Source organism: Oncorhynchus nerka, linkage group LG10 (genome assembly GCF_034236695.1).
Source record: "Oncorhynchus nerka isolate Pitt River linkage group LG10, Oner_Uvic_2.0, whole genome shotgun sequence".
In the NCBI taxonomy this organism is placed as follows: Eukaryota; Metazoa; Chordata; class Actinopteri; order Salmoniformes; family Salmonidae; genus Oncorhynchus; species Oncorhynchus nerka.
In genome coordinates, this window is record NC_088405.1 from 28,229,757 (window position 1) to 28,255,048 (window position 25,292).

General features: G+C 40.9%; 1 protein-coding gene across 2 annotated transcripts; it reads right to left on the reverse strand.

The window, feature by feature from the left end:
- Positions 1–717: 717 nt before the first annotated feature.
- Positions 718–18,145, reverse strand: LOC115135099 (phosphatidylinositol 3,4,5-trisphosphate 3-phosphatase and dual-specificity protein phosphatase PTEN-like). Of its 2 annotated transcripts, XM_029669377.2 has the most exons (10): positions 17,176–18,143; positions 7,754–7,838; positions 7,507–7,551; positions 7,364–7,407; positions 7,036–7,274; positions 6,095–6,236; positions 3,415–3,483; positions 2,726–2,892; positions 2,034–2,312; positions 718–1,718 (listed from the first exon to the last, which is right to left on the reverse strand). In XM_029669377.2, exons 1-10 carry the CDS (start codon positions 17,252–17,254, stop codon positions 1,533–1,535), a joined length of 1,335 nt encoding a protein of 444 aa, XP_029525237.1. In that variant the 5' UTR covers positions 17,255–18,143; the 3' UTR covers positions 718–1,532. The 2 variants fall into 2 exon arrangements, with proteins under 2 accessions (XP_029525237.1, XP_029525239.1); XM_029669379.2 differs by lacking the exon at positions 3,415–3,483 and having other exon boundaries at positions 17,176–18,145.
- Between the last annotated feature and the right edge of the window lie 7,147 nt (positions 18,146–25,292).

Below are 25,292 nucleotides of genomic sequence, written 5' to 3' on the forward strand. Positions count from 1 at the left end.
CTACGGACAACGAACACAATTGCATTTTATCAATGGTAATTTGACTGCACAGACACCCTGACGCCCATTGTCGTGCCATTCATCCGCCACCATCACCTCATGTTTCAGCATGCTAATGCACGGCCCCATGTGGCAAGAATCTGTACACAATTCCTAGAAGCTTAAAATGTCCCAGTTCTTCCATGGCCTGTATACTCACCAGACACCCTTTGAGCATATTTGGGATGCTCTGGATCGAAGTGTACAACAGCGTGTTCCAGTTCCCAGCAATATCCCGTAACTTCGAAGTCTTGAAGAGGAGTGGGACAACATTCTACAGGCAACAGCCTGATCAACTATGAGAAGGAGATGTGTTGCAGTGCATGAGGCAAATGGTGGTCATACACCAGATACTAATTGGTTTTCTGATCCACGCCCCTACCTTTTTTATTTAAGGTATCTGTGACCAACAGATGCATACATTATACTCCCAGTGTGAAATCCTTAGATCAGGGCCTAATGATATTATTGTATGTCCTTACATGAACTGTAACTCTGTAACACACACACACACACACACACAGTGCAGATGGTGTGAAATCACCTAAATCATAAAACATCATGAACTTCCATGATGCAATTCACTCCAAAGACACCAGGAAGTCCATTATGACAAATGATCCACAGGGTAACCCCGAGATCTTAAAAGACATTGAAAAGCTTGTGTCTAAGAAAGGATGACATTGCATACATTTATTAGGGATGGGTGCTAAATTCCAATACATGCATACCGCCACGGTTCTTTAAATGTATATAAAGTGTTGACATTGCAAACACTTGTCTCACTGCTGTTTTGTGTATTATATTTTTTATTATTTTAGGATTTAAAAAAAAAACAGACAATTACATGGGATGCCTTGTTCTGCATAATTTAAACAGTACGGAAAGGAATGGCAACGCTTTAGACATCACAGACTCATAACCCAGCCCCGCCCCCAACCCACTGCCTGCATGCAGCTTCCACAGCACAAAGGCCAAAGGTCATCGTCGTGTGAGACAGCTTGCAAAGAGCACGAGAAGCATTCACAGTAAAGGAGGATGAGGGAAGAGGTGTGGTGAAGGGGGTAGAAGAGAAGAGGGGAAAATAAACAAAGTGACTGCAGCACTGGCCTTGGTTTCCACAGGAGAAGGAGCAGCATAGTCCTCCTGATTGTTACTCTTTTCCATTGTCTATGACACAAAAAAGTTTGTTTACATATGTATGTATGTATGTGTATATATAAACATTACAGCTACAGCACCTTCCCCCAACAACGTCAATACCTCGCGCATGGTACATGGCCGTGCCAAAGAAAAGAGTCCTAAAAACAATATATTGGTCAGAATATTATTTTTTTCTTTTAAAATTGGCATTTGACATGATGCTCTGCTGCCGTTTTGGGGGAAGCAGGGGAACAAAGGTTCTTCTTTTGAGTTCATATTCAAGTTTGCTCCTTTTTTTTCTCTGGTGTACATATCTTTTTCTTCGTGTTCCTATAAAAAAAAGTAAGAGTTCACACTTTCGTGATCTGCGTGTGCTGCTCCTCATCAAAAGGTTCGTTTTCCGGATCAGAGTCAGTGGTGTCAGAATATCGATAATGGTCTGGCTCGTTGTCACTAACGTCCGGAGTGACAGATGTCGAAGTGCTCGCCTCGGAATTCGAAGAATCTTCCACGGTTTTCGTGAAATACAACTTCACCTAAAGGAGCGAGACAGGGAGAGAAAGGGGAAGCCATAATATCAGAACAAGGAACCTTGTCAAACAATAGAACTCAGCACTGCTGTCATTGAAAACCAATGTTTCAATTTCATCAGGATTCTAATAGCGCAAAGACCAATTGAGAGATTTACACAACAGATTTGCAGTACCTTCCTCATATTATTAATTGGCCCAGCGTTTCCTGGGTTAGGGTTTGGCCGGGGTAGGTCATCATTGTAAATAATAATTTGTTGTTAACTGACTTGCCTAGTTAAATAAAAGATTCCATTACAACCATTAGTTTAAATGGCTCACCTTGAAATTAGGTGAGAAGTAGCGGTTAGCTTTGTCTTTGTTGGCCTTGTCCAGGTCATTCTTGGTGAGCGCGAGGATGAGGTAGTCCCTGTCGCTGTCCCTGCCGCTGTCCCTGCGTTCGGCACTCTGCGGGGCCTGGGGAGGGCTGCCAATCGTGGACTGGTTCTGAACCCCGTCCACATCGTTCACCACCACCGACCCGTTCTCCACCTTCTCCATGCTCTCCTCCGGTGGCCCGGGGATGAAGAAGGTGTTAACCCAGAAGTGGAACATCTTATCCTGGATAGTGGAGAGGGAAAGGTACTGACTAACTGTAATGGAGTATGTCTGACGATCATTGTGGTTATAGTTACCACGCTAATGCCGGCTTAGAAAAGCTACACATTTACAGTACATAAGTGTGAAAATCCTTATCAGCTATTTATAGTAACATGATTCAATACATTTCCAGGTAAGCTAGCCAATTATAACGTCAGAGTGCCGTTTAACGTCATTACGACTATCATGTATGATACTATAAGGGACTCACATAAAACACCTTTTATGATAAAATACCAGGTAAACATTGGAGTGACACTGCAATTATGACAATAACTACAATGGGGCAGCAATTGAAAACCCCATAACAGCTGAAGCCAAGGAAACCCAGGTGGAAATTAGAGACACTCATGTGACAGGCGGAACTAACCAACCTTCTTCATCATTTTGTTTTGCTTGTGAAAGAACTCCACTTTGACGTCTCCACAGACGGGCAGCGGCTGGGGAAACTCAAATAACATGTGCTTTTCTTCCCTCCGCGTGTGAGCCGGGTTGGATGTGTGGATCTTGACTTTAAGTTGATACACCACAAACTGAGGATCTAAAAGGGGTGAGTGTTTCAGAGATATGGAGAGAGGTTGCAATGAAGGGTAATGGCGGTAGAGAGAACCAGACAAGACAGGATACAAGTCTTAGTAGTCTTGGAGTTGCTGCCATGACAGTTACAAAAGCAACCCCTAGTTGGGAGTTCTCTAAAACCGGGTTTTCCAATATAAGAGGAGAGAAGGAAAGAACCAGACCACAAAGGAGGATAGGGGGAAATAACCAGACCACAAATAGCACCCAAAAAGAACCAGAACTAAAGACATTGGGACCCCATTCTGATGACTGTTGTGCTTTCTTCTATAACAATAGCCTTACATTTGTGAGAGTTTGAACCTCTCATAAGGGGGTGGTTGGTTGGTCTTTGTATGCCTCCACATTGCAATGATGTTTTAATGCTACAACTCCTTCTTCTAGCCTTCACTAGAATAAGTTCTACCTTTCTAGTTCTTGTTGGAACTGGAGCCAAATGAACAGTATATGAGGGAAGGACATCAAAACGGATGAAAGGCTCATTTACCCCAATGCCAATTCCCTTTCTTGAAGCCCAGAGGGATCGGCTCGCTCCTGTTTTTAACGGTACTGTCCCCTTAGAGAGAGAGAAGGAGATTAACTCACAGCCTGGCTGGGCTGGCAAGCTGGGCCTTCAGAACACAGCAAGAACACTTCTAACAGTACAGATATATGCTAGGATATCAATTATATACATACACAGCCACATATCTAAAAACAATGCTTTCAAATGGAGATATCAAGTTAAATCTAGTCCACAAGACTTGGGATACATGGTGCAATACATTAATAATTCACAGGAAAAAGAACATGTGGGAACTTCAGACTGTAGATATTCCAAGAACATCTCAATTGACCACCATAAATAAATCCCAATGGCAGAAACCTGCATCTAGCCAATTTAATTCTTAACCATGTGTGATAATGTATTCACCAATGAGAACCGCCTTATATGCTAGCTAGTCTTATATGCTAGTCCATTGAAAAAGGAAAGTTCTCTCCAAATGAACTTCTCACCCAATACACTAGTGATGTGCGGGTTGCCTCATAACCCACAGGACCCGCTTGGGCGGGTGGGTTATGGGTCATTAAATATGTGTGGATGAAGGGCAGGTGGGTGGCGGGAGGATTAAATAAAGAGAAAATGCATAACAAATACATAAATGTATGTAATGTGCAATTTATATCTATAGTCTACATTGAGGTTTTCATTCATTATTTTGAATCTGGAATTAGTGCGTTGCCTAAGCCTAGGCTTTAGGGACAAACACTGTAATTGCCAAATGCTTTTTGGGAACTTGGGCAGAAAAGGTTCATGTCAATCGACTAAGGCAAAAAAGGATAATGTAAAGAGTTGAATTCAATAAGAGAAAAGCTGTGACATGGAGAGTTGAAAATAAATTAAACGGAGGGCAAGAACAGTAGTCTAATGTTTGGGAAAGATTTGCTGAAGTGGTAGGAGAGGATGATAAGCAGTGCTGTCCGGCTATGTTTTGTGTGATGATTGTGAACCTCTATATACATTTGACAGTCACAAGACAGGGATATCAATATGGCACATCAAGGTAACTGTACTGTTCAGATGGGTTAAATGGAATAGTAGCCTAACTGAAATCTGGAAAGATGTTTAGGGACCAGGAGGTTGTACACTCTAGCTCTATAACCTCGCTCATAGCCTGATATAATATTAACAGGAGTGGAGAAATAGGATTGATTTATTTTAACATCCTGAGAGAATGACACGACCATCTGTATATGTGCTGTCTTTATCAGCATCATAAAAGCTGATAGTATTTCAACCACAAATTGTTGGGTAATTTTAACAGATTTAAATTTCCTTAAAACTAGTCAAACCAATGTCATTAGGAAATGTTGTACTGAAAATCTTATTATTATTATTTTTTAGTTATTGCATTTTCTCCCCAGTACCTAAACATCGTTGTAGAGGCAGAGATGAAAGAGGAAACAGAAAGCAAACTTTACCGATGCCAACTAGATTGAATCATTCATTCTATCGATTTATGACATTTTGTTGAAAAAGGGTTTATTTAGTCTAAGGGAAACAAGTAATGACAGAAGAGAAGCTGCATGTATCTATTTATAGACAAGTTGACTAACAAATAACCTAACAAAATGTCGGAAATTATAAGACGAAACATGGACCTATCTAAAAAGACCTCTTAAAAAAATTGTCAGATGGCACAGCGCATTTTCAATATTTACGGGTTAGGGTCGAGTGCAGGCCTCAGATTTGGGGGGTGAACAAACAGCTGATCTGCACATCACTACAATACACCTCAGTATTTAGCCAATACTTTAAAATGAGTGCGAACAAGTAACATGATGTTTTCTATCTAGGTCTTTGCAAATAGAGAACGTCAAACTCAGAATAGGGCCCTCTCTAGGGAGTGTTAAGAGGGTAAGAGAAGGGTTAGTTCAGAGCAGTTGAGCACATTCAGATGCTAGGTTAGAGCATCACAGATAATCCAAGGAGGAAAAAGGTGCATTTTTGTGCAACAGTGAAATATTGAGAAAAAACAAGAAGATAATCTGTGACTCAGGCACATTAAACCAGAAATCCATATTTCATATGACCAAAATGGAAAGATATTAAAATCATTGTTTCACAGAAAAGTTCAGCCAAGCAAATTACATGCAGTAGATGTACATGCATAGTCATTCATATTCTATTAGATGAAAAACATAGATCACTACATCTCTTGATTAAAGATCATAGGTGAAAATGTCTACTTGAGCTAGGAGTTGAAGTCTTTGTCTTTCTGAATATCCCTGGACAACAATAAACGCAGTTATTATATTTGCTATCTGTAAGTGGTTATTGGTGACTTGTTATTTACACGTACTGAATTCCTCCTCTGAACTGCAGAGCAAAACATGTCACAATTTGGATAAAGCAGGTAGAAGCCAGCCTTGCTGAACGCAGCTGAGAATAGTGTCATCCATGCTCTCTTTCTCATCAATATCTAGCCATCTTTCTTAAAGAGTACAAGCAACTGATCAAGAGCTTCGTTGGCTTCAATGTAAAGTACATAATATGACTCTATGCTCTTACTACACAAGTTGACCTGCACCATTCTCTACTACCGTGGGTGGCCGTATACACACCATTTAAAGAGCTACGTGCCTACACCCTGAGTCGGAGTTCAAGTTAAACATGAGTGACTCACTGCAGGTGCCTCCACTGAACATTGGTAGCGTCTCAAACACCATTTTGTGGAAGAGGAGAGCCACAGGCTTGTAGTCCAGCTTGTTTTTCAGCAGGTGGCTATAGTAGTACACGTAGCGCCGTTGGCTTGGGATCGTCACTCCCTGAAAAGGAAAGACAACAAAAACAGTCAATGATAGGGAATGACCTCAATTTAATAATTACCACAAAGAATAGGATATACAGATTGTGAAAAATATGTCTTTGAAATCCTGTGTGGCTCAGTTGGTAGCGCATGGTGCTTGCAAGTACAAAAAAGTATGAAAATGTTTGCACTCACTACTGTAAATCACTCTGGATAAGAGTGTCTGCTAAATGACTAAAATGTCAATGTAAAAATTTAATCACGGCAGGTCTATGACAAAACAGACGATCTAGGCCTAGTCTGCGTTTATTACAAATTCTCACACCGAATACTAGCGTCTAGTGTCCACTAGGAATGGGCACGGTTAATTGAATATCCGAACGGACGTTTAAATTCGTTTACTTGTGTTCATTTTTTGTGTTTTTATTTTTAGGCTAATTTTGACCCCAAAAAATGAATTGACATTGGTTTGCTATTTCCCCCACTTTGAATAACAACTACAGGCGCACACTTAACAGAGTTCCCACAATAACTGACACAGATGAATGTAAAACATTCATCAGATAATCTTTTTGTAACAGAATCAGTTCTATCATGGCAAAAATTGGACTTCTCTTTCACTGTTGCTTTCAGCCAAAAAACAAGCAGAGAAAAAAAAACAGCCTGTCCTCAGTTCTCTGCCATGTGCATTTGCGTCGTACTGATAAATCACTATCCGGATATTCGAACAAATAATAAAATGTCATATTATTTGAATAGTTAAATCATGTAAAATGCCCATCACTAGTCACCACCCCTGGCAAGTCACTGTCACTGACCTTCTTGTCCCTTGTCCGCACTTCCCCGTAGAAGTCGAGTGCCTCCTGGGCGTCCTGGAACTTGCCACGGTGCAGGAGGTAGGCGCAGATCATCACCCCGGTGCGGCCTTTCCCTGCCTTGCAGTGGATGGCCGCCACATGATTGTCATCCTCGCTCAGCCACTGGTCGAGGTCTTCACAGAACGGCTTGATGAGCTCTAGCTGAGGCGGGTTGTGGTCTTCAAAGGGGTATTGTGCAACTGGCGGGTGGAGAGTTAGAGAGAAATATAAAGAGTACGTTTTCTTTAAGCAACCTGGCTCTAAAAACATTTTGTTTGTGACGGCGTACCTCTGCAGTTAAATTTGGCAGCATCGTAGTGTCGTTCTGCACAACTGAAATAGGAAGGACATTAGGTCAGCAGTCATGAAGGAGCAATTAATTTGAAAACAAAACATTGATATTAGCATTTAAGTGTTTAGCGGTATACTTACAGATTGTAAATCTTATAATGGTTTTTATGTTTCGAGTCAAGAAACCTGTTGAGGTAAAAGGTAGTTACATTCAAAACATTACGCAACTACAGAAATTGACAACATAATGCATCTAAAGAGAATGTAAAACACCTCAGGATACTTTAACAACTTGGATTGTTTTGCCTAATGTTGGTCACAAACCACATTCCACACGCATTCATTTCACAGTCCTCACCAGTTGAGGTCATGGGTGGCTGTTACTCACCGTACAACCTCGTCTATATTGTTTCTGTACACTCCTTCGAGTCGCTCTGCAGGAAAGCCCATAGCAATGATGTTTGGATAGATATCTGTGGTCACCATTGGGTCAAGGACACACAGATAGAAGAAAATCCTATATACAGTGCATTTGGAAAGTTTTCAGACACCTTTCCGTTTTCAATTTTTTTTTATGTTACAGCCTTATTATGAAATGTATTAACTATTTTTTTCCCTCATCAATCTACACACAGTACCCCATAATGACAAAGCAAAAACTGGTTTAGACATTTTTGCAAATGTATTACAAATAAAAAACAGATACTTTATTTACATAAGCATTCAGACCCTTTGCTATGAGACTCGAAATTGAGCTCAGGTGCATCTTGTTTCCATTGATAATCCTTGAGCTGTTTCTACAACTTGAGTGGAGTCCACATGTGGTAAATTCAATTGATTGGACATGATTTGGATAGGATCAGATCTGTCTATATAAGGTCCCACAGTTGACGGTGCATCTCAGTGCAAAAACCAAGCCATGAAGTCGAAGGAAATGTCCGTAGAGCTCAGAGACAAGATTGTGTTAAGGCACAGATCTAGGGAAGAGTACCAAACCATTTCTGCAGCACTGCATCGCAGTGCAAGAGGCGTCACTGCAGTCCCTGGTTCGAATGCAGGCTGCATCACATCCGGCCGTGATTGGTAGTCCCATAGGGCAGCGCACAATTGGCCCAGCGATGTCCGGGTTTGGCTGTGGTAGGCCGTCATTGTAAATAAGAATTTGTTCTTAACTGACTTGCCTAGTTAAATAAAAAATAACAAAAATGCTGTGGGGGTGTTTATCAGCGGCAGGGAGACTAGTCAGGATCGAGGGATAGATGAACCGAGCAAAGTACAGAGAGATCCTTGATGAAATCCTGCTCCAGAGCGCTCAGGACCTCAGACTGGGGCAAAGGTTAACTTTCCATCAGGACAACAACCCTAAGCACACAGCCAAGACAAGGCAGGAGTGGCTTCATGACAAGTCTCTGAATGTCCCTGAGTGGCCCGGACTTGAACCCGATCGAACATCTCTGGAGAGACCTGAAAATAACTGTGCAGCAGTAATTGCTGCCAAAGGTGCTTCAACAAAGTAAATTATCTTAATACTTATGTAAATGTAATATTTCAGTTTACTTATGTTTATTTATTTTTTTATTATAAATTTGATCCCAAAAAATATAAAAGCCTGTTTTTGCTTTGTCATTATGGGGTATTGTGTGTAGATTGATGAGGGGAAAAAAATGTAATCCATTTGAGAATAAGGCTGTAACAAAATGTGGGAAAAGTCAAAGGGTCTGAATACTTTTGGAATGCACTGTATAGCTCATACAATACCAAAACCTCTAGCTTACAACGTAATCCTATCACAAAAGGTCTGAGGAAAGATCCTCATGACGTTTGTATCACCATGTGGGTGTCATTGTGCAGTAATGAACAGAAAGGGAAAGTATAGTGCTGGGCAGAAGGGTTGTGATCAGTAGAATAACAGATGGTGTTGGCTGTGTGAGGGCGAGAGAGGCCGAGAGGACCGGAGCACTCCTAATCAAGCGGGGCCCACATGTGGGTGCACTAGGAGAATTTACACAGCTTGACCTGCATGTATTTATAGAGCCCCAGTTATATTGAGATCGTCGCAGATGTTGGGCTTAATTTTCCTGCAGCCCCAGCCGAATCACATGGAATATTTAACAGATCAAATGTAAGAGTAATGAGGACCCTGCCTTGACGGACAAGAAAAGTATCTTGTTGGGATAAATGACAATTGGTTATGGGGTTCATGGGGAGGAACAGTGGAGCAGTGAAACACGCTGATGAGGTGACTTCAGCGACGAACAGGGCTCCAGGGTTGTTACATTTTGCCACCCTTTGACTTGAATTGTCAAGTTACATTTTTAATTGGTCACATTGGCGCAAGCTGCAAAATCTATCTGGTTACTTCATTCGAAACATTCTATTATGGGGTGGCTAAAATCATGACTTGGTCAAACTAGCATAAAGCAGTGTTTCCCAAAGTCAGTCCTGGCCATGGTCTTGCCCCCCTTTGTGCACGTTTTGTTTTTGCCCAAGCACTACATAGCAGATTCAAATAATCAAAGATTGATGAGTTGACTATTTGAATCAGCTGTGAAGTGCTTGGGCAAAAACCAAAATGTGCACCCAGGGGGGTCCCAGGACAGAGTTTTGGAAACCCTGGCCTAAAGTGCATGAAAGTGCTTGCCTGTGCCCATTTTTCCTGCAGGCTCTGAGTAGGCTAGTGGGAGAGGAGTGGCTGAGAAAAATGAGTTGTAATAGCAACCTTTACAAAATATTTGTTTTTCTCCAAAAGCAACTACTGTTGTGACTGTTGGAGAGAAGAGGTTCTCAGCTTTCTGTATTACATTTATTTCTCAACTCTCAATATTGACTGTCTGAGTGCCGTTTTTTAAACAAAAGTATCTGGTAGGCTATGGGCTTTGAGATATGCGGAACGGGGGAGCACGCATCTGCCATTTACAGTGATTACATAGGCCTAGACATCATTGGGAATGCTACAAAGTTATTACATTTGCTGTTAGATTAACCAATTACATGGCTTACTAGCAACATATTATATTCCTCAACCTAGCTAATGCATTTGGAGTTTCCACTTCCTCAGTTGGCAAATTAGCCCTAAAGGAATTAGCCTATTTGTAGCTATTTGTGATAGCCTATTTGTAGCCACACAAAATACGTATGCAAATTTATTGAACTAAAGACATAGCAATTCTGGATCCCTATTTTTAGAGTAAAATATAGCAACAGGCTAATTGTAACCCCAAAATTCATTACAATCACTGGTTTAGGCTGCACATAATACCATCTCAATGGCACTGTGTACGACTTAAGATGATTGCAAAAACGTTTCTATTGACCAACCATTTTGCTAAACCCACACACTCATTAAGTGCAAAATGAAGCTGCTACTTTCAGCTGCATATTGAACATTTTCTAGTGCATCTGCGGTTTTTTGAAAGATACTTTAAACGACTAAACTAATTTCTGTCTCTGGAGGACAAATGTCAACCATATTATGTGTGATCATGTCCATATCAACTTCAATGTCATATCTCAAAACATTATTGAATTGATTGCACATCATCTCAACTCCTACCTGTAACTGACATTCTGAAGCCTGTCTGCCTACATAAGCCGTGGGATTTGGCACTTTAACCACTGACGAAAGGTCACCCTTTTGTACGTTTCCTGTGTCACTGTGTCAGAAATAGAATGGCAAACAGCTCTAATATGTCTATTTTTTACTAGCAGAAGTTATTTTGGAGCAAATCATTTTAAAACTGGTCTCCAAGATTTGACACACCACTGACGACTCTGGTGACTCTGGAGAGAAAGGTGAAGAAAGGTGAAGACTTGACTCCCTTGAACCTTGAACTGCCTCTAATTTCTGCATGCACACAAATACACAGTACAATGGCAGTATCTGTGGATGTGATGAACACATTTGCCAAGATCCAATGTAACTTGACCAAAATTTGAATGAAACTAGCAAGAATATGATGCCCTATGTCAGATAGGCGTAGTATCTACCAAATTCCAGCTATGGCATTAAAATTCAAGAGGAACACAATACATTGCATTAATTGAATAAAACACAGCAGAGATTTTATTATAGTATTTGCATAATGCCAAGCTACTTGCCTGTGGCCTTCAGCATATGAGCCTGTCTATTACATAGAGGAACATAATCATTTCCATTAATGCCTCAAAGACCTAATTAGGAACCAAATGCAGGCCGTTCTATACCACATAATGGGCTACAACCTCCACCTCTGCCTTTGGTCCTACTGGCAAAATCATTCCACTCAGACTATTTTAAGTGTTTTTAAAAAGCTCCAGAGCTCCTAGGGGAGCTACAGCCCAGGGCACGGGGGGCTCGGAATTCTGCAGCTGGGAGGAAACGCACATACAGGACCCCCGACGGAAGCTCCTCTAAAAACCGGACATTTCAGGAACGCCTTTTCTCTCTGGCGTTTTCAGCTGTCCTGCCACAGCTCTGTGCTCTAGCTAACTCCACGGCTGGGCAACAGAAAAAAAAGAGAGTAGAGGGGGAGAGAGTTTAAAAGAGAAAATGAGAGAAGCAGGCAGAGAGCGAATGATATGGGAAGGGTGGATAAGAGTAGAGGAGAGAATGTGGGGAAGAGGGCAGGTGGTTGGTTGGGGATGGGGGCTCAGGCAGCATTGCTGATACAAGATCACTGGTGCTCTATTATAAGGATTATTCCCAGAACCCTGATACTGCATTATAGAGATATAAACGGTTAACTGTTAATCGGTTAGCTGTCGAAAACACATTTGACCAGTCATGCTTATCGGTCTCTATGTTAATTTGCATAATTTAGTGGAATTAAATTGGCGCGTGTGTATTTCTGTTAGTCGTCATGCATCTTATTTATTATCCAGGCTTTATCACATCCGGATGTGATTGGGAGTCCCATAGGGCGGCGCACAATTGGCCCAGCGTCATCCGGGTTCGGCCGTCCTTGTAAATAAGAATTTGCTCTTAACTGACTTGCCTAGTTAAATAAAAGGATAAATTATTTATCAAACATGCACAGCATACAGAGTCTAGTTTGAGGAGCGGAATGGCCAATCACCTGTCAGACAACACGAGAGCAGACCCTTTAAAAAAGCTGCTATTGGAATTAAATATGCTTTTATAAATAAACCCAGTCATTGTGCAACAAATAATTCTAAATGCAATGGTGTGTTAAAAACAGTTTTGATGGCCACAATTTATATATCTCAATCTCAACTCTCAATTCAAGTGCGCCTCCTATTCGCATGTATAGGCTATAGTCAACGGTAGGCAGGCTATCAGCTCATCAACCACCACATTGCAATGTGATCTTAAGGCAGTATCATTGCTTGAAACCTGAACATTTTACTTAACTTTAAATAATGTAGAATGTCTTACCTTGCTTCAAATTAGCCTAGCCAAAATCCAACCATAGAAACATGGATGCAATTATTCTATAAATACTTCCTCATGCCATTAAGCAGCCTTTCTCTCCTGTTCTATTGGTTTTCATAACTTTCTTTAATTGTCCAGAAGCCAAAGGCACAATCAGTCATATTAGCAACCCATCCTAGTTGTTGCTATTAGATTCTCCCTCTTTCTAAGTTTCCAATGGAGACGTTCATCTACGTCACAAATGGAACCGCTCGCATTAGGTGCGTTGCTTAGAATGGTGTTCACGCAAATTGCATTTTGGTAAATGTATTAAAAATAAAATATTATTACCTGCTTCACTACAGCTGTTGAACGTTCAATAATAGCCTTTTGACTATAAAACGGAGGGCTTGCTATTGTTGCAAATTTTCATTAAGCTCGTAATGAAATATGTCAGTTCCTTGTATGCATGCATAGTATTTTCTGTTGGTCACGTTATTTTTCTGTTTGGATGTTATTTTTTCTACAGTTTGACTGGTTAACCGAAATGTCCATCCCTACTGCATTACATAACTGCAAAGAGCTCATATTGTTTTAAGACACCATGCCAAATCCGATAAAAAAAAGTTTGCGTCCACAAGTGCCTGAATTTAGATCAGCAGAGAGGGGACTCACACTGACTGGCTGTTGCTCATCAACAGAGGAATTACTGGGGTTGAATGACACACCCCTCTCGTTCTCTCGCGTCTATCTCACAAGCAGAAAACCCCACAGAAACGGACAAATCTGATATCAATATCTCAACAACAGCATCTTTACATGATCAGCCTGTTATCCATTCATCTGTGGTTTCTTCTACTGAATGGGTGCAGGGAATAAACTGAGTTGAATTGACATAAATGCCTTTCTCCAGTGAGTGGTGTCCATTCAAAACAGAATAGTGGCATTTGACACTTTCAATGAGGGGTAAGCTTAATGCTCAGACAGTTACCAGTTTTCCTAATAGTCGCATGTAAGTATCAATTTTAAAACAAGATAGAAAAGTAAAGCAAAACCCCCTTAACCTGTGCCGCAACTTACATCAATATGGTCTCTACATTATAATACTGTATAGCCTGCACAACCAGTGGATTCAAACAGACTGTGGGACAAGTCGTTTTGATTTGCTCAGGCCCACAAGTAACTGAACAAATGCCTCACTAAACCGTCAAAGGTATTGCCATTAGGGTGAACACCATCCTACCACACCATAGATAAAAAAGGACTATACAGGCCATTAAGAGTCCCTAGATTTTTTGCAAAGTGCACAAAAAACTGCTCCAAATAAACATTGTGCACATAATCCATGTCAGAGAAAACTATACAATTAACACAATCCCTGTGTCCACTCTTCCCACTATCTCTCCTCCAAACCCATACAGTGCACTCCCTTAAACTTGTCTTCAATATCAGGGCCAGGTATGAGATGTGCTGCAGCAAGGGACTACCATTCTCACCACCAGCATGTTATGGGTTAACAAAATCAGTATAGGCCTAGATCACATATGTCACTTGACAGAATACATGAGGATGTTCTGAAGGTAACCTCAATAAATTTACAATATCCAATCATGCAGATTCCATTTGGACTTTATTAGCATTAGATCTTCTCAATTTAAGAATTTTCAGGAAGTGGTGCATCAGTGTGAATGTTATTTGTAAAAAGTATATAGTGATTCATTGAAAAGCTAGACATTGAAAATTGGCATATTGAATTAATAATTTGCAGAAAGATAACATGAACAGAATTGAGGCTCTTTCGGCAGTAGCACGTTTTCAAATGTTTTCTATCCAAGGTTGCCAGATATGTTCCCTATACCCTAAGGGAACCTAATTTAGATCACGTTTGACAGCTAGCTAGCAGCACATGCTGCATGATTGCCAAATTCATGAGAACATATTTAGTTTCTCAATCTGGTTAACAGTGCTTTTCAAAAGGTGCATTGCACCGTCTTAAACATTCAAATCGATTGCTTCCCAACATGTCCAATGATTAAATCTGTGATACATTGGCCTTTGGGCCAACATCCCAGAACTGTCAGGCTGCGTTTACACAAGCAGCCAAATTCAGATATATTGTCCATAATTGGGTAAAAGATCAAAATTGGGCAGCTTATGTAAATGCAGTCTCTGTGTTCGCAAACCAAGTTTGCAGTTGATTAGCTGGCCAATAGGTTAGGTAGTTTGCTAGGTAGCTAGAATTATGCCTCATGTCATCTATATTTAATCTAAGAGAAGAAAACATTGTTACAGCAGCCAACCAGCTTCCCTGCACTGTCAAATAAGTCACGTTTTACTGTAGCAAGCAAACCAAATGTTAGTTTACATTACGGAAGGTTGGCTAACATCAGTGGTGGAAAAGGTACCCAATTGTCATACTCAAGTAATTTTCTATCAAAGATATCATTACTTTTACTCAAGTAAAAGTAACCCAGTGAAATACTACTTGAGTCAAAGTCTAAAAGTATTTGATTTTAAATATACTTAAATATCAAAAGCAAATGTAATTACTAAAATATACTTAAGTATTGAAAGTAAAGTATAAATTATTTCAAATTCCCTATATTAAACTAACTAGATGGCACACTTGTTTTTTAATTTAGGGATTACAAGGGGCACACTCCAACACCTACACATAATTGACAAAATAAGCAGTGTTTAGTGAGTCTGCCAGATCAGAGGCAATAGGGATGACCAGGGATGTTCTCTTGATAAGTGAATGAATTGTACTATTTTCCTGTCCTGCTAGCCATTCAAAATGTAAGAAGTACTTTTGGGTGTCAGGGAAAATGTATGGAGTAAAAAGGATATTATTTTCTTTAGGAATGTACTGAGGTAAGTTGTCAAAAATATAAATAGTAAAGTACAGATATCCCAAAAACTACTTAAGTAGTACTTTCAAGTATTTTTACAGTGCTTTACACCACTGGCTAACATTAGCTATCTAGTATCAAAGTAATCATGTCTATATTGACAATTTGTAGCCAACAAATTGGGGTAATAATGACTGGCTGCTAACCTGAACCTAGCTAGCAAGCTAAATTGGTAAAATAATGTGTTGGCTAATGTTACTCGTAACACAACTTACAGTGCCTTCAGAAAGTATTTATACTCCTTGACTTATTCCACATTTTGCTGTGTTACAGCCCAAATTCAAAATGTATCAAATGTATTTTTTTTCATTACACAATTTCCTATAATGACAAAGTGAAAACATGTTTTTAGAAATGTTTGCATACAAACTGAAAATAAAATACAGAAATCTAATTTACATAACTATTCACACCCACTCAATACATGTTAGTATCGCCTTTGACAGCGATTATAGTTGTGTCTTTCTGGGTACGTTTCTAAGAGCTTTGCACACCTGGATTGTACAAGATTTGCACATTCGTTTAAAAATTCTTCAAGCTCTGTCAAGTTGGTTGTTGATCATTGCTAGACAGCCATTTTCAAGTCTTGCTAAAGATTTAAGCCGATTTACATCAAAACTAACTAGGCCACTCAGGAATATTCAACGTTGTCTTTGGTAAGCAACTCCAACGTACAGTTGGCCTTGCGTTTTAGGTTATTGTTCTGCTGAAAGGTGAATTTGTCTCCCGGTGTCTGTTGGGAAGCAGACAACCAGGTTTTCCTAAGATTTTGCCTGTGCTAATGTGTTGTTCGCCCCAAACGTAACACTTTGTATTCAGGACATAGTTCATTTCTTTGCCACATTTTTGGAATATTTAACATTTGCTTTTTTATTTGTACCCATCTACCAATAGATGTCCTTCTTCACAAGGCATTGTAAAACCTCCCTGGCCTCTTGTGGTGGAATCTTTTTGAAATTCACTGGGTGACTTACAGATAATTGTATGTGTGGGGTACAACGAGGAGGTTGTCATAATTTTTTTTTATTGTGCACACAGAGGGAGTCCTTACAACTTATGTGACTTAAGCAAACGTTTACTCCTGAAATTATTTAGGCTTGCCATAACAAACGGGGTTGAATACTTGACTCAAAGACACTTCAGCTTTTCATGTTTTATTAAATTTGTGAACATAATTCCACTTTGACATGAGGTATTTTTCGTGTAGGCCAGTGACAATCACAATGCAATACATTTTAAATTCAAGCTGTAACAAAATGTTGAAAAAGTCGAGGACTGAATACTTTGAAGGCACTGTACCTGATAATGACAACTAGCTAGGTAGTTACTGGATATCATACATACTTGCTTCAGACATTTCTGCGTGCTCATTTGACAGATCCACCATATTTCAAACATGCTTTCCGGCTTATCAAAAACAGCCAGTTACCTTAACTAGCTAACGTTAGCTAGCAAGCAATCATCGCTATTAAATTGATACAATATGCATACTCACGTGACTAGTTTACTGTATGATAAACTAACGTTAGTTATTTAAGAAAAGGATACACGTTAAATCCAAGTCGAACCCATCCTCTTGGTATCTCCTTTTGTTCCGGCTGACCATTAATTTTATCTTCGCAGCCATTGTAGCTAACTTAGTGACAGGAGTCTATTTATGAAAAAGTATCGTTGCTTTCGCTTGACTTGCCTCTCGCTCGCCCTTTGCGCTTTTGATTTTGTAGCTCCTTTCTCGCAATGACAAGCTAGCAAAGCTAGCAGTGGTAGTCGTTGTGAGTAGGATTAACTAGCTAACTAGAATGTCTTCTCTGGATCATAAAGACGGGCCTTGCTCTGCTCCTCCACGCAGGCCCAACTTTCCCAATCCTGGAATTTGTTTTCAAATCCCCCCTGAAAAATACATACAATTCTCCTCCCGCCTAACCGTATGGTATAAGAGACGGTCCGAACCTCTTGATCTACAGTAGCCGCCGTGATTGACCGGACAGCGAGGAGAGAAAACTCTCCGGCGCTCGAATTTGAAGAATAATGTTACTCTCGGAAAGGACAGCAACAGTATCCACTCGTAGCTAACGTTAGCAAGCTACAGTATAGTAACTAACTAGCTAGCTAACGTTACCCCCTTTTTTTAATCAAAAAACCTCCTAGCGAATCAACATCGTCGTGAATTATTTGCTAAACTACACCGGAAAAAGTGACAGGCTCCACCGTGCATTTATATTGTCTATACAGGGATCAAATATGAGCACAGATTCGTCTGACAGATAGCTATGTCCTGGGGATCATCTTTTCGCGTTTCTCTCCAGCTGAATTCTCAAGCTTCCATCATGGCTTCCAACGGAGGAAGAAAATGTAGAGCAGGCTAGGTTTTTAAAATAAATATCCTACCGCCGCAAATATATAGTTCTAGAGCGAAATCAAAAACACTTTCTTCCTATCAAATAAATAATTGTTGATTCTCAGAATAGCTATTTATTTGCATAAGTTTTATATTGTAGTCAGTCTATTGTCAAATTACGTTTTTTGTAGTCGGCTAGTTCTTTTGTTGGCAGCGGAAGGACACAATCAGAGCGCATGCAAGTCTCTGTCAATGTGATCACGTGTTTTTTGTAATTAGGGAAGTTTCCAACATAATGTCACTTTTTTCGGTTTAAATTGGGTTATGCTATTTAAGTGTGACTGACAAGCATATCTGTTCATGTCATCATATAAAACAATTGAGAGAAGTCAGATACACCATTTTAGTATATTATTTCTAATGTCCTAGTTTACCTTATTGAATGTATCCATGGGGTCCATTACTTGACTCTGAGACAACCAATTACCTGTGTGTGTGTGTGTGTGTGTGTGTGTGAGTGAGTGAGTGAATGTGTGAGACAAACATTCCTTAGGCACAAAACACACCAAACATGATCTGTAAAATTCAAAGGCTCAGACCAACTCTCCCTGCCTGAAGCTTGGGATGAAAGGCCATTTGTTTGTAGTAAAGGCTAGGACTTAAGGGGAAACATCCACTTCCACTCAGTGTCATGAAAAGACCAGTACAGTGCAATTTTTTTTCTCCCCAAGACATGTTGTCACTCACCATGTGTCTTGATTTGACTGGATCAAATGGAACATACTGTTTTGTTGTTGATGACTCATATTTGATGTTTCTACTTTTTTAGACAGGGTTTGGTACACATTTTGGTGTTGACCTAGAAAAAAATGGTGCCTATGAATTGAAGCATCTCCTCTTCTGAGACATCTTCTGCCCAGGCATACGTTTCATATGTCGCATACCGCCCAAACAGATCCACAGATGACGCAATCTCAATTGCACTCCACATTGCCCATTTCCACCTGGACACGATGAACACCTACACTCCCTAGTCCTTGCCGATGACGAGCATATCCATAACATGATGCAGCCATCACCATGCTTGAAAATAGGAAGAGTGGTATTCAAAATTTTACTTTGACATTGTGGGATATTGTGTGTAGATCAGTGGCACAACATCTTAATTTAATCAATTTTAAATTCAGGCTGTAATGTGGAAAAAGTAAAGGGGTGTGAATACTTTCTGAAGGCCACTGTATGGGAGAATGCTGTTAATTGACTACAGCTCAACGTTCAACTCCATAGTGCCCTGAAAAGCTCATCACCAAGCTAAGGACCTTGGGACTGAACACATCCCTCTGCAACTGGATCCTTGACTTCCTGATAGGCCGCCCCCAGGTGGTAAGCGTAGGCATCAACACATCCGCCACGCTGACACTCAACATGGGGGTCCTCAGGGGTGCATGCTTAGTACCCACCTGTACTCCCTGTTCACCCACGACTGCGTGGCCGTGTGGTGCCAGGACAACAACCTCTCTCTCAACAGCAGTAAGAAAAAGGAGCTGATTGTGGACTACAGGGAACAGAAGGCCGAGCACGCCCCCATTCACATCGACGGGGCTGTAGTGGAGCGGGTCGAGAGCTTCAAGTTCCTCAGTGTCCACATCACTAAGGATCTATCATGGTCCACACTTACCAACATAGTCGTGAAGAGGGCACAACAATACCTTCTTCCCCCTCAGGAGGCTGAACAGATTTGTCAAGAGCCCTCAGATCCTCAAAAAGTTTTACAGCTGCACCATTGAGAGCATCTTGACAGGTTGATCACTGCTTGGTATGGCAACTACTTGCCATCCAACCGCAAGGCGCTACAGAGGGTAGTGTGTACGGCCCAGTATATCACAGGGGCCAAGCTCCCTGCCATCGAGGACCTCTATACCAGGCGGTGTCAGAGGAAGGCCCAAATAATTGTCAAAGACTCCAGCCACCCAAGTCATAGACTGCTACTGCATGGCAAGCGGTACCGATGCACCAAGTCTGGAACAAATAAGACCCTGAACAGTTTCTACCTACAAGCCATAAGACTGCAAAATAGTTCACCAAATAGTTACCCGGACTATAACCAAATAGGTTCCTGAGTTTGAGCTCGGTTTTAGCATAACTGGCCGTGATCGGGAGTCCCCATAGGGCGGCGTACAATTGGCCCAGCGTCGTCTGGGTTAGGGAAAGGTTTGGCCGGGGTAGGCCGTCATTGTAAAATATCAATTAGTTCCTAACTGACTTGCCAAGTTACTTTTTGCACCAACTTTTTTGACTCGTGACATATGCTGCTGCTACTGATGACTATCTGTCACTTTACTCCTAGTTATATGTACATACAGTGGGGCAAAAAAGTATTTAGTCAGCCACCAATTGTGCAAGTTCTCCCACTTAAAAAGATGAGAGAGGCCTGTAATTTTCATCATAGGTACACTTCAACTATGACAGACAAAATGAGGGAAAAAAATCCAGAAAATCACATTGTAGGATTTTTAATGAATTTATTTGCACATTATGGTGGAAAATAAATATTTGGTCACCTACAAACAAGCAAGATTTCTGGCTCTCACAGACCTGTAACTTCTTATTTAACTTGCGTCGAGCCATCCCGGATCCAGGATCGTGAATACAGCCTCAAGCTCATTACCATAACGCAACGTTAACTATTCATGAAAATCGCAAATGAAATGAAATTAATCTATTTGCTCTCAAGCTTAGCCTTTTGTTAACAACACTGTCATCTCAGATTTTCAAAATATGCTTCTCAACCATTGCAAAACAAGCATTTGTGTAACAGTATTGATGGCTAACGTAGCATTTAGTGTTAGCATTCAGCATGCAACATTTTCCACAAAAACCAGAAAAGCATTCAAATAAAATCATTTACCTTTGAACTTCAGATGTTTTCAATGAGGAGACTCTGTTAAATAGCAAATGTTCCGTTTTTACAAAAAATATTATTTGTGTCGACTAATCGCTCCGTTTTGTTCATCACATTTGGGGAGGGAAAAAAAAAATATATATATATTAAGTCATTAAAACGCGAACTTTTTTCCAAATTAACTCCATAATATCGACAGAAACATGGCAAATCGATGTTTAGAATCAATCCTCAAGGTGTTTTTCACATATCTATCGATGATAAAATCCATCGTGGCATTTTACTTTCTCTTCTGAAAGAAATGGAACGCGCATGGACCTACAGATTACGCACACAGGACACCGGGCGGGACACCAGGTAAATGTAGTCTCTTATGGTCAATCTTCCAATGATATGCCTACAAACACGTCACAATGCTGCAGACACCTCAGGGAATAGACAGAAACCGCAGGCTCATTCCTGGCGCATTCACAGCCATATAAGGAGACATTGGAACACAGCGCCTTCAGAATCTGGGGCATTTCCTGTATGAAACTTCATCTTGGTTTCGCCTGTTGCATTAGTTCTGGGGCACTCACAGATAATATCTTTGCAGTTTTGGAGACGTCAGAGTTTTGTCTTTCCAAGGCTGTCAATTCCATGCATAGTTGAGCATCTTTTCGTGACAAAATATTGCGCTTAAAACGGGCACGTCTTTTTATCCAATAATGACATAGCGCCCCCATAGGTTGAACAGGTTAAGAGGCTCTTCTGTCCTCCACTCGTTACCTATATTAATGGCACCTGTTTGAACTGGTTATCAGTATAAAAGACACCTGTCCACAACCTCAAACAGTCACACTCCAAACTCCACTATGGCCAAGACCAAAGAGCTGTCAAAGGACACCAGAAACAAAATTGTAGACGTGGACCAGGCTGGGAAGACTGAATCTCCAATAGGTAAGCAGATTGGTTTGAAGAAATCAACTGTGGGAGCAATTATTAGGAAATGGAAGACATACAAGACCACTGATAATCTCCCTCGATCTGGGGCTCCACGCAAGATCTCACCCCGTGGGGTCAAAATGATCACAAGAAGGGTGAGCAAATATCCCAGAATCACACGGGGGGGACCTAGTGAATGACCTGCAGAGAGCTGGGACCAAAGTAACAAAGCCTACCATCAGTAACACAATATGCCGCCAGGGACTATATCCTGCAGTGGCAGACGTGTCCCCCTGCTTAAGCCAGTACATGTCCAGGCCCGTCTGAAGTTTGCTAGAGAGCATTTGGATGATCCAGAAGAAGATTGGGAGAATGTCATATGGTCAGATGAAACCAAAATATAACTTTTTGGTAAAAACTCAACTCGTCGTATTTGGAGGACAAAGAATGCTGAGTTGCATCCAAAGAACACCATAACTACTGTGAAGCATGGGGTTGGAAACATCATGCTTTGGGGCTGTTTTTCTGCAAAGGGACCAGGACGACTGATCCGTGTAAAGGAAAGAATGAATGGGGCCATGTATCGTGAGATTTTGAGTGAAAACCTCCTTCCACCAGCAAGGGCATTGAAGATGAAACGTGGCTGGGTCTTTCAGCATGACAATGATCCCAAACACACCGCCCGGGCAACGAAGGAGTGGCTTCGTAAGAAGCATTTCAAGGTCCTGGAGTGGCCTAGCCAGTCTCCAGATCTCAACCCCATAGAAAATCTTTGGAGGGAGTTGAAAGTCTGTGTTGCCCAGCAACAGCCCCAAAACATCACTGCTCTAGAGGAGATCTGCATGGAGGAATGGGACAAAATACCAGCAACAGTGTGTGAAAAGCTTGTGAAGATTCACAGAAAACGTTTAACCTCCGTCATTGCCAACAAAGGGTATATAACAAAGTATTGAGATAAACTTTTGTTATGGACCAAATACTTATTTTCCACCATAATTTGCAAATAAATTCGTAAAAAATCCTACAATGTGATTTTCTGGATTTCTTTTTCTCATTTTGTCTGTCATAGTTGAAGTGTACCTATGATGAAAATTACAGGCCTCTCATCTTTTTAAGTGGGAGAACTTGCACAATTGGTGGCTGACTAAATACCGTTTTGCCCCACTGTATCTACCTCAATTTCCTTGTTCGGCTGAACATCAAATCGGTACTGTTAGTCCGTGTATATAACCAAGATATCATTACTTATTGTGTATTTATTACCACTTTTCTATTATATCTTTATTTTCTTTCCTGTTGCTTACGAACCATGTGACAAATACAATTAGGCTTGATTTGATTGTTAGGTTGTGGTGGCTGTTTAAAGAAAACTGAACCATGGATTACAGTTTTTCCTGGCCCATAAGACTACTTTAATTGTGAGGAAACATTAACATCTTAGTTGTATAATAGTAAACTACGCCTCTAAGATTTGGAACCTGATGTGAAATTCATTTACATAAATAGATGGCAGTGTGTATTTTTGGATATATATTTGGCCCCCAGAGATGTGGGTAAGGAACAATACTATAGGTTATTTTTTATTTGCCGTTGATTTGATATTAGACTGCTCCGGCTATGACCTATTTCTGCTCTCCTGCGTCTGACTTCACTGCCACCAGTTCCGCAACCCTTACATAGTCTGCAGCTAGAAATGACATAAGTCTAGAACGGGAATACCGACAACCGCAGAAGCATCTATTCTATGAGAACATTTCCGAATGGTACTCTGAAGTAACCAATCTAACCACCTACAACAACAAAAGACATTGTGACTTCTGGGAAAGTTAACCAGAGACTCTGATGAACACTACAGGACGATCAAGTATTCCAACAAAGAAGACAACGACGACAGAATACCACTCTTAGTTACAATCTGGTAGAATTCCAGAACGGTCACACACTACAGCGTGACTACCCAACCAAGCAACTGGAGCCCGGTACTCAAAGGAGTGAAGATGATAGAAGGTTTCAGACTTTGCCTCCCTCATGTGTCCCTCAGTCTTCTCCTCTTGGCCATTTGGCATTGAGTATTATGGCACCTCTTCATCAGCAAAGGCAAAGCTTGGCTTCTCCTCTTGGCCTTTCGGACCCAATTTCCCCACAGGATGAAGCCAACCCTCTCCATCTGCTTGGTGTAGAACGCCTTGACAAACTCATCAAGAATTTAACCACCTTTGACCCCGTTCCAGGTCAGCCAAACAATACTGAGAAGTTCCTAGCTGACATAGCGGATGCATTGGTTGGCTACCCGAAAGCTACGGGTTCTGACAGGGTTTACTTGTTGAAGCGAACGTCAAATAGACACGTGATGAGGTTCATTCGTCTACAATAGCAGCACGTGCTTAATGACTACGATAAACTTGCCACAGCTTTGAAATGAAAATTCAGTGGTTCTGCTTCTCGCAAACACGATAGATCACTGGCTTACACTGTCAAACAAGCTCGGAATGAACACCCACAAGCTTACTATCATAGGCTTCATTTAGCTTTGGCCTACTCAGTGAAACTGCAATGGAAGAGCTGTTACCAATCAAACAAATGTTTCTGTCGAACAAGTATCCCACCTTCATTATTTACTAGGGCCCAACAGCCCATGTTAGCTTGGGCTAGTAAGCACAGCTTTTGAGGCATCAAAAGCTCACCACACTAAGAGCCCTGACCACTCGGTTTTGAAGTTTGACCAGGAACACTCACTCCAGTTAGAGGGTGCATTATCAGGTATTAGAGCGTTGAGAGAAGCCACATAACAACGGTTTGTACCACGAAACCACGAATCCAATAACCACCGAGGTTGAAATAACTGTCAAGTACGTCGCTATCGAAACGACTACCACTACAATCGACCTGTTCACTACGTTCTTGCACCCAACCCACACAAACTGTCAGAACACAAGGGTAACAAAGGGTTAGTAAAGGACAATCAAAATGTAGACCAATGTTCCCTAGAAGTTCCGCTATGTGAAGAACTAAAGTGAGAAACATTTGAGAAAAGGGTAAATGATAAGTCACAAGGACTAGATGGGGAATTGCCGGACACCAGGTCAGCAGGAATTAAAACCCTTGGCGAGGACGTAAAAAATAGAATATCTCCCGCTCTCACTTGAGACCCTATCCAGGGTCCACTCGATCATTAAACAAGCCAACAGGCTTTGTCTATAGACTCTGATACACAGGTTGTGAAGAAAAAGGTCAAAAGCTTTGCTAAAGCCAAGCCCACTCAAAATCAAAAAAGTTGATCTGCCTTCACCTTGAACAGAAATGGCATTTCACGCCATTGCGGATGACCACTCCACGTTGTGGAGAATATGTCCACTAAACGCAACTCTAAACGGCCATACCTGGAAACAGTCCTGGAGGAATGCTTAACTTGTCATGCACTAATTGATTCTGGCACGACAATATCGCTCATCTCTCAAACATTGTTCAATGATCTCAAAAGGGCTTTGAAGCCAACAAAAT

Excerpts from the sequence above, each read along its gene's own strand:
- LOC115135099 (XM_029669377.2), bottom strand. The coding sequence starts at position 17,254 with ATGGCTGCGAAGATAAAATTAATGGTCAGCCGGAACAAAAGGAGATAC. Across the intron at positions 7,275-7,363 it reads TGCCAAATTTAACTGCAGAG|TTGCACAATACCCCTTTGAA; the intron begins GTACGCCGTCAC and ends TCCACCCGCCAG. Across the intron at positions 3,484-6,094 it reads GTTCAGTGGAGGCACCTGCA|GGGACAGTACCGTTAAAAAC; the intron begins GTGAGTCACTCA and ends TCTCTCTCTAAG.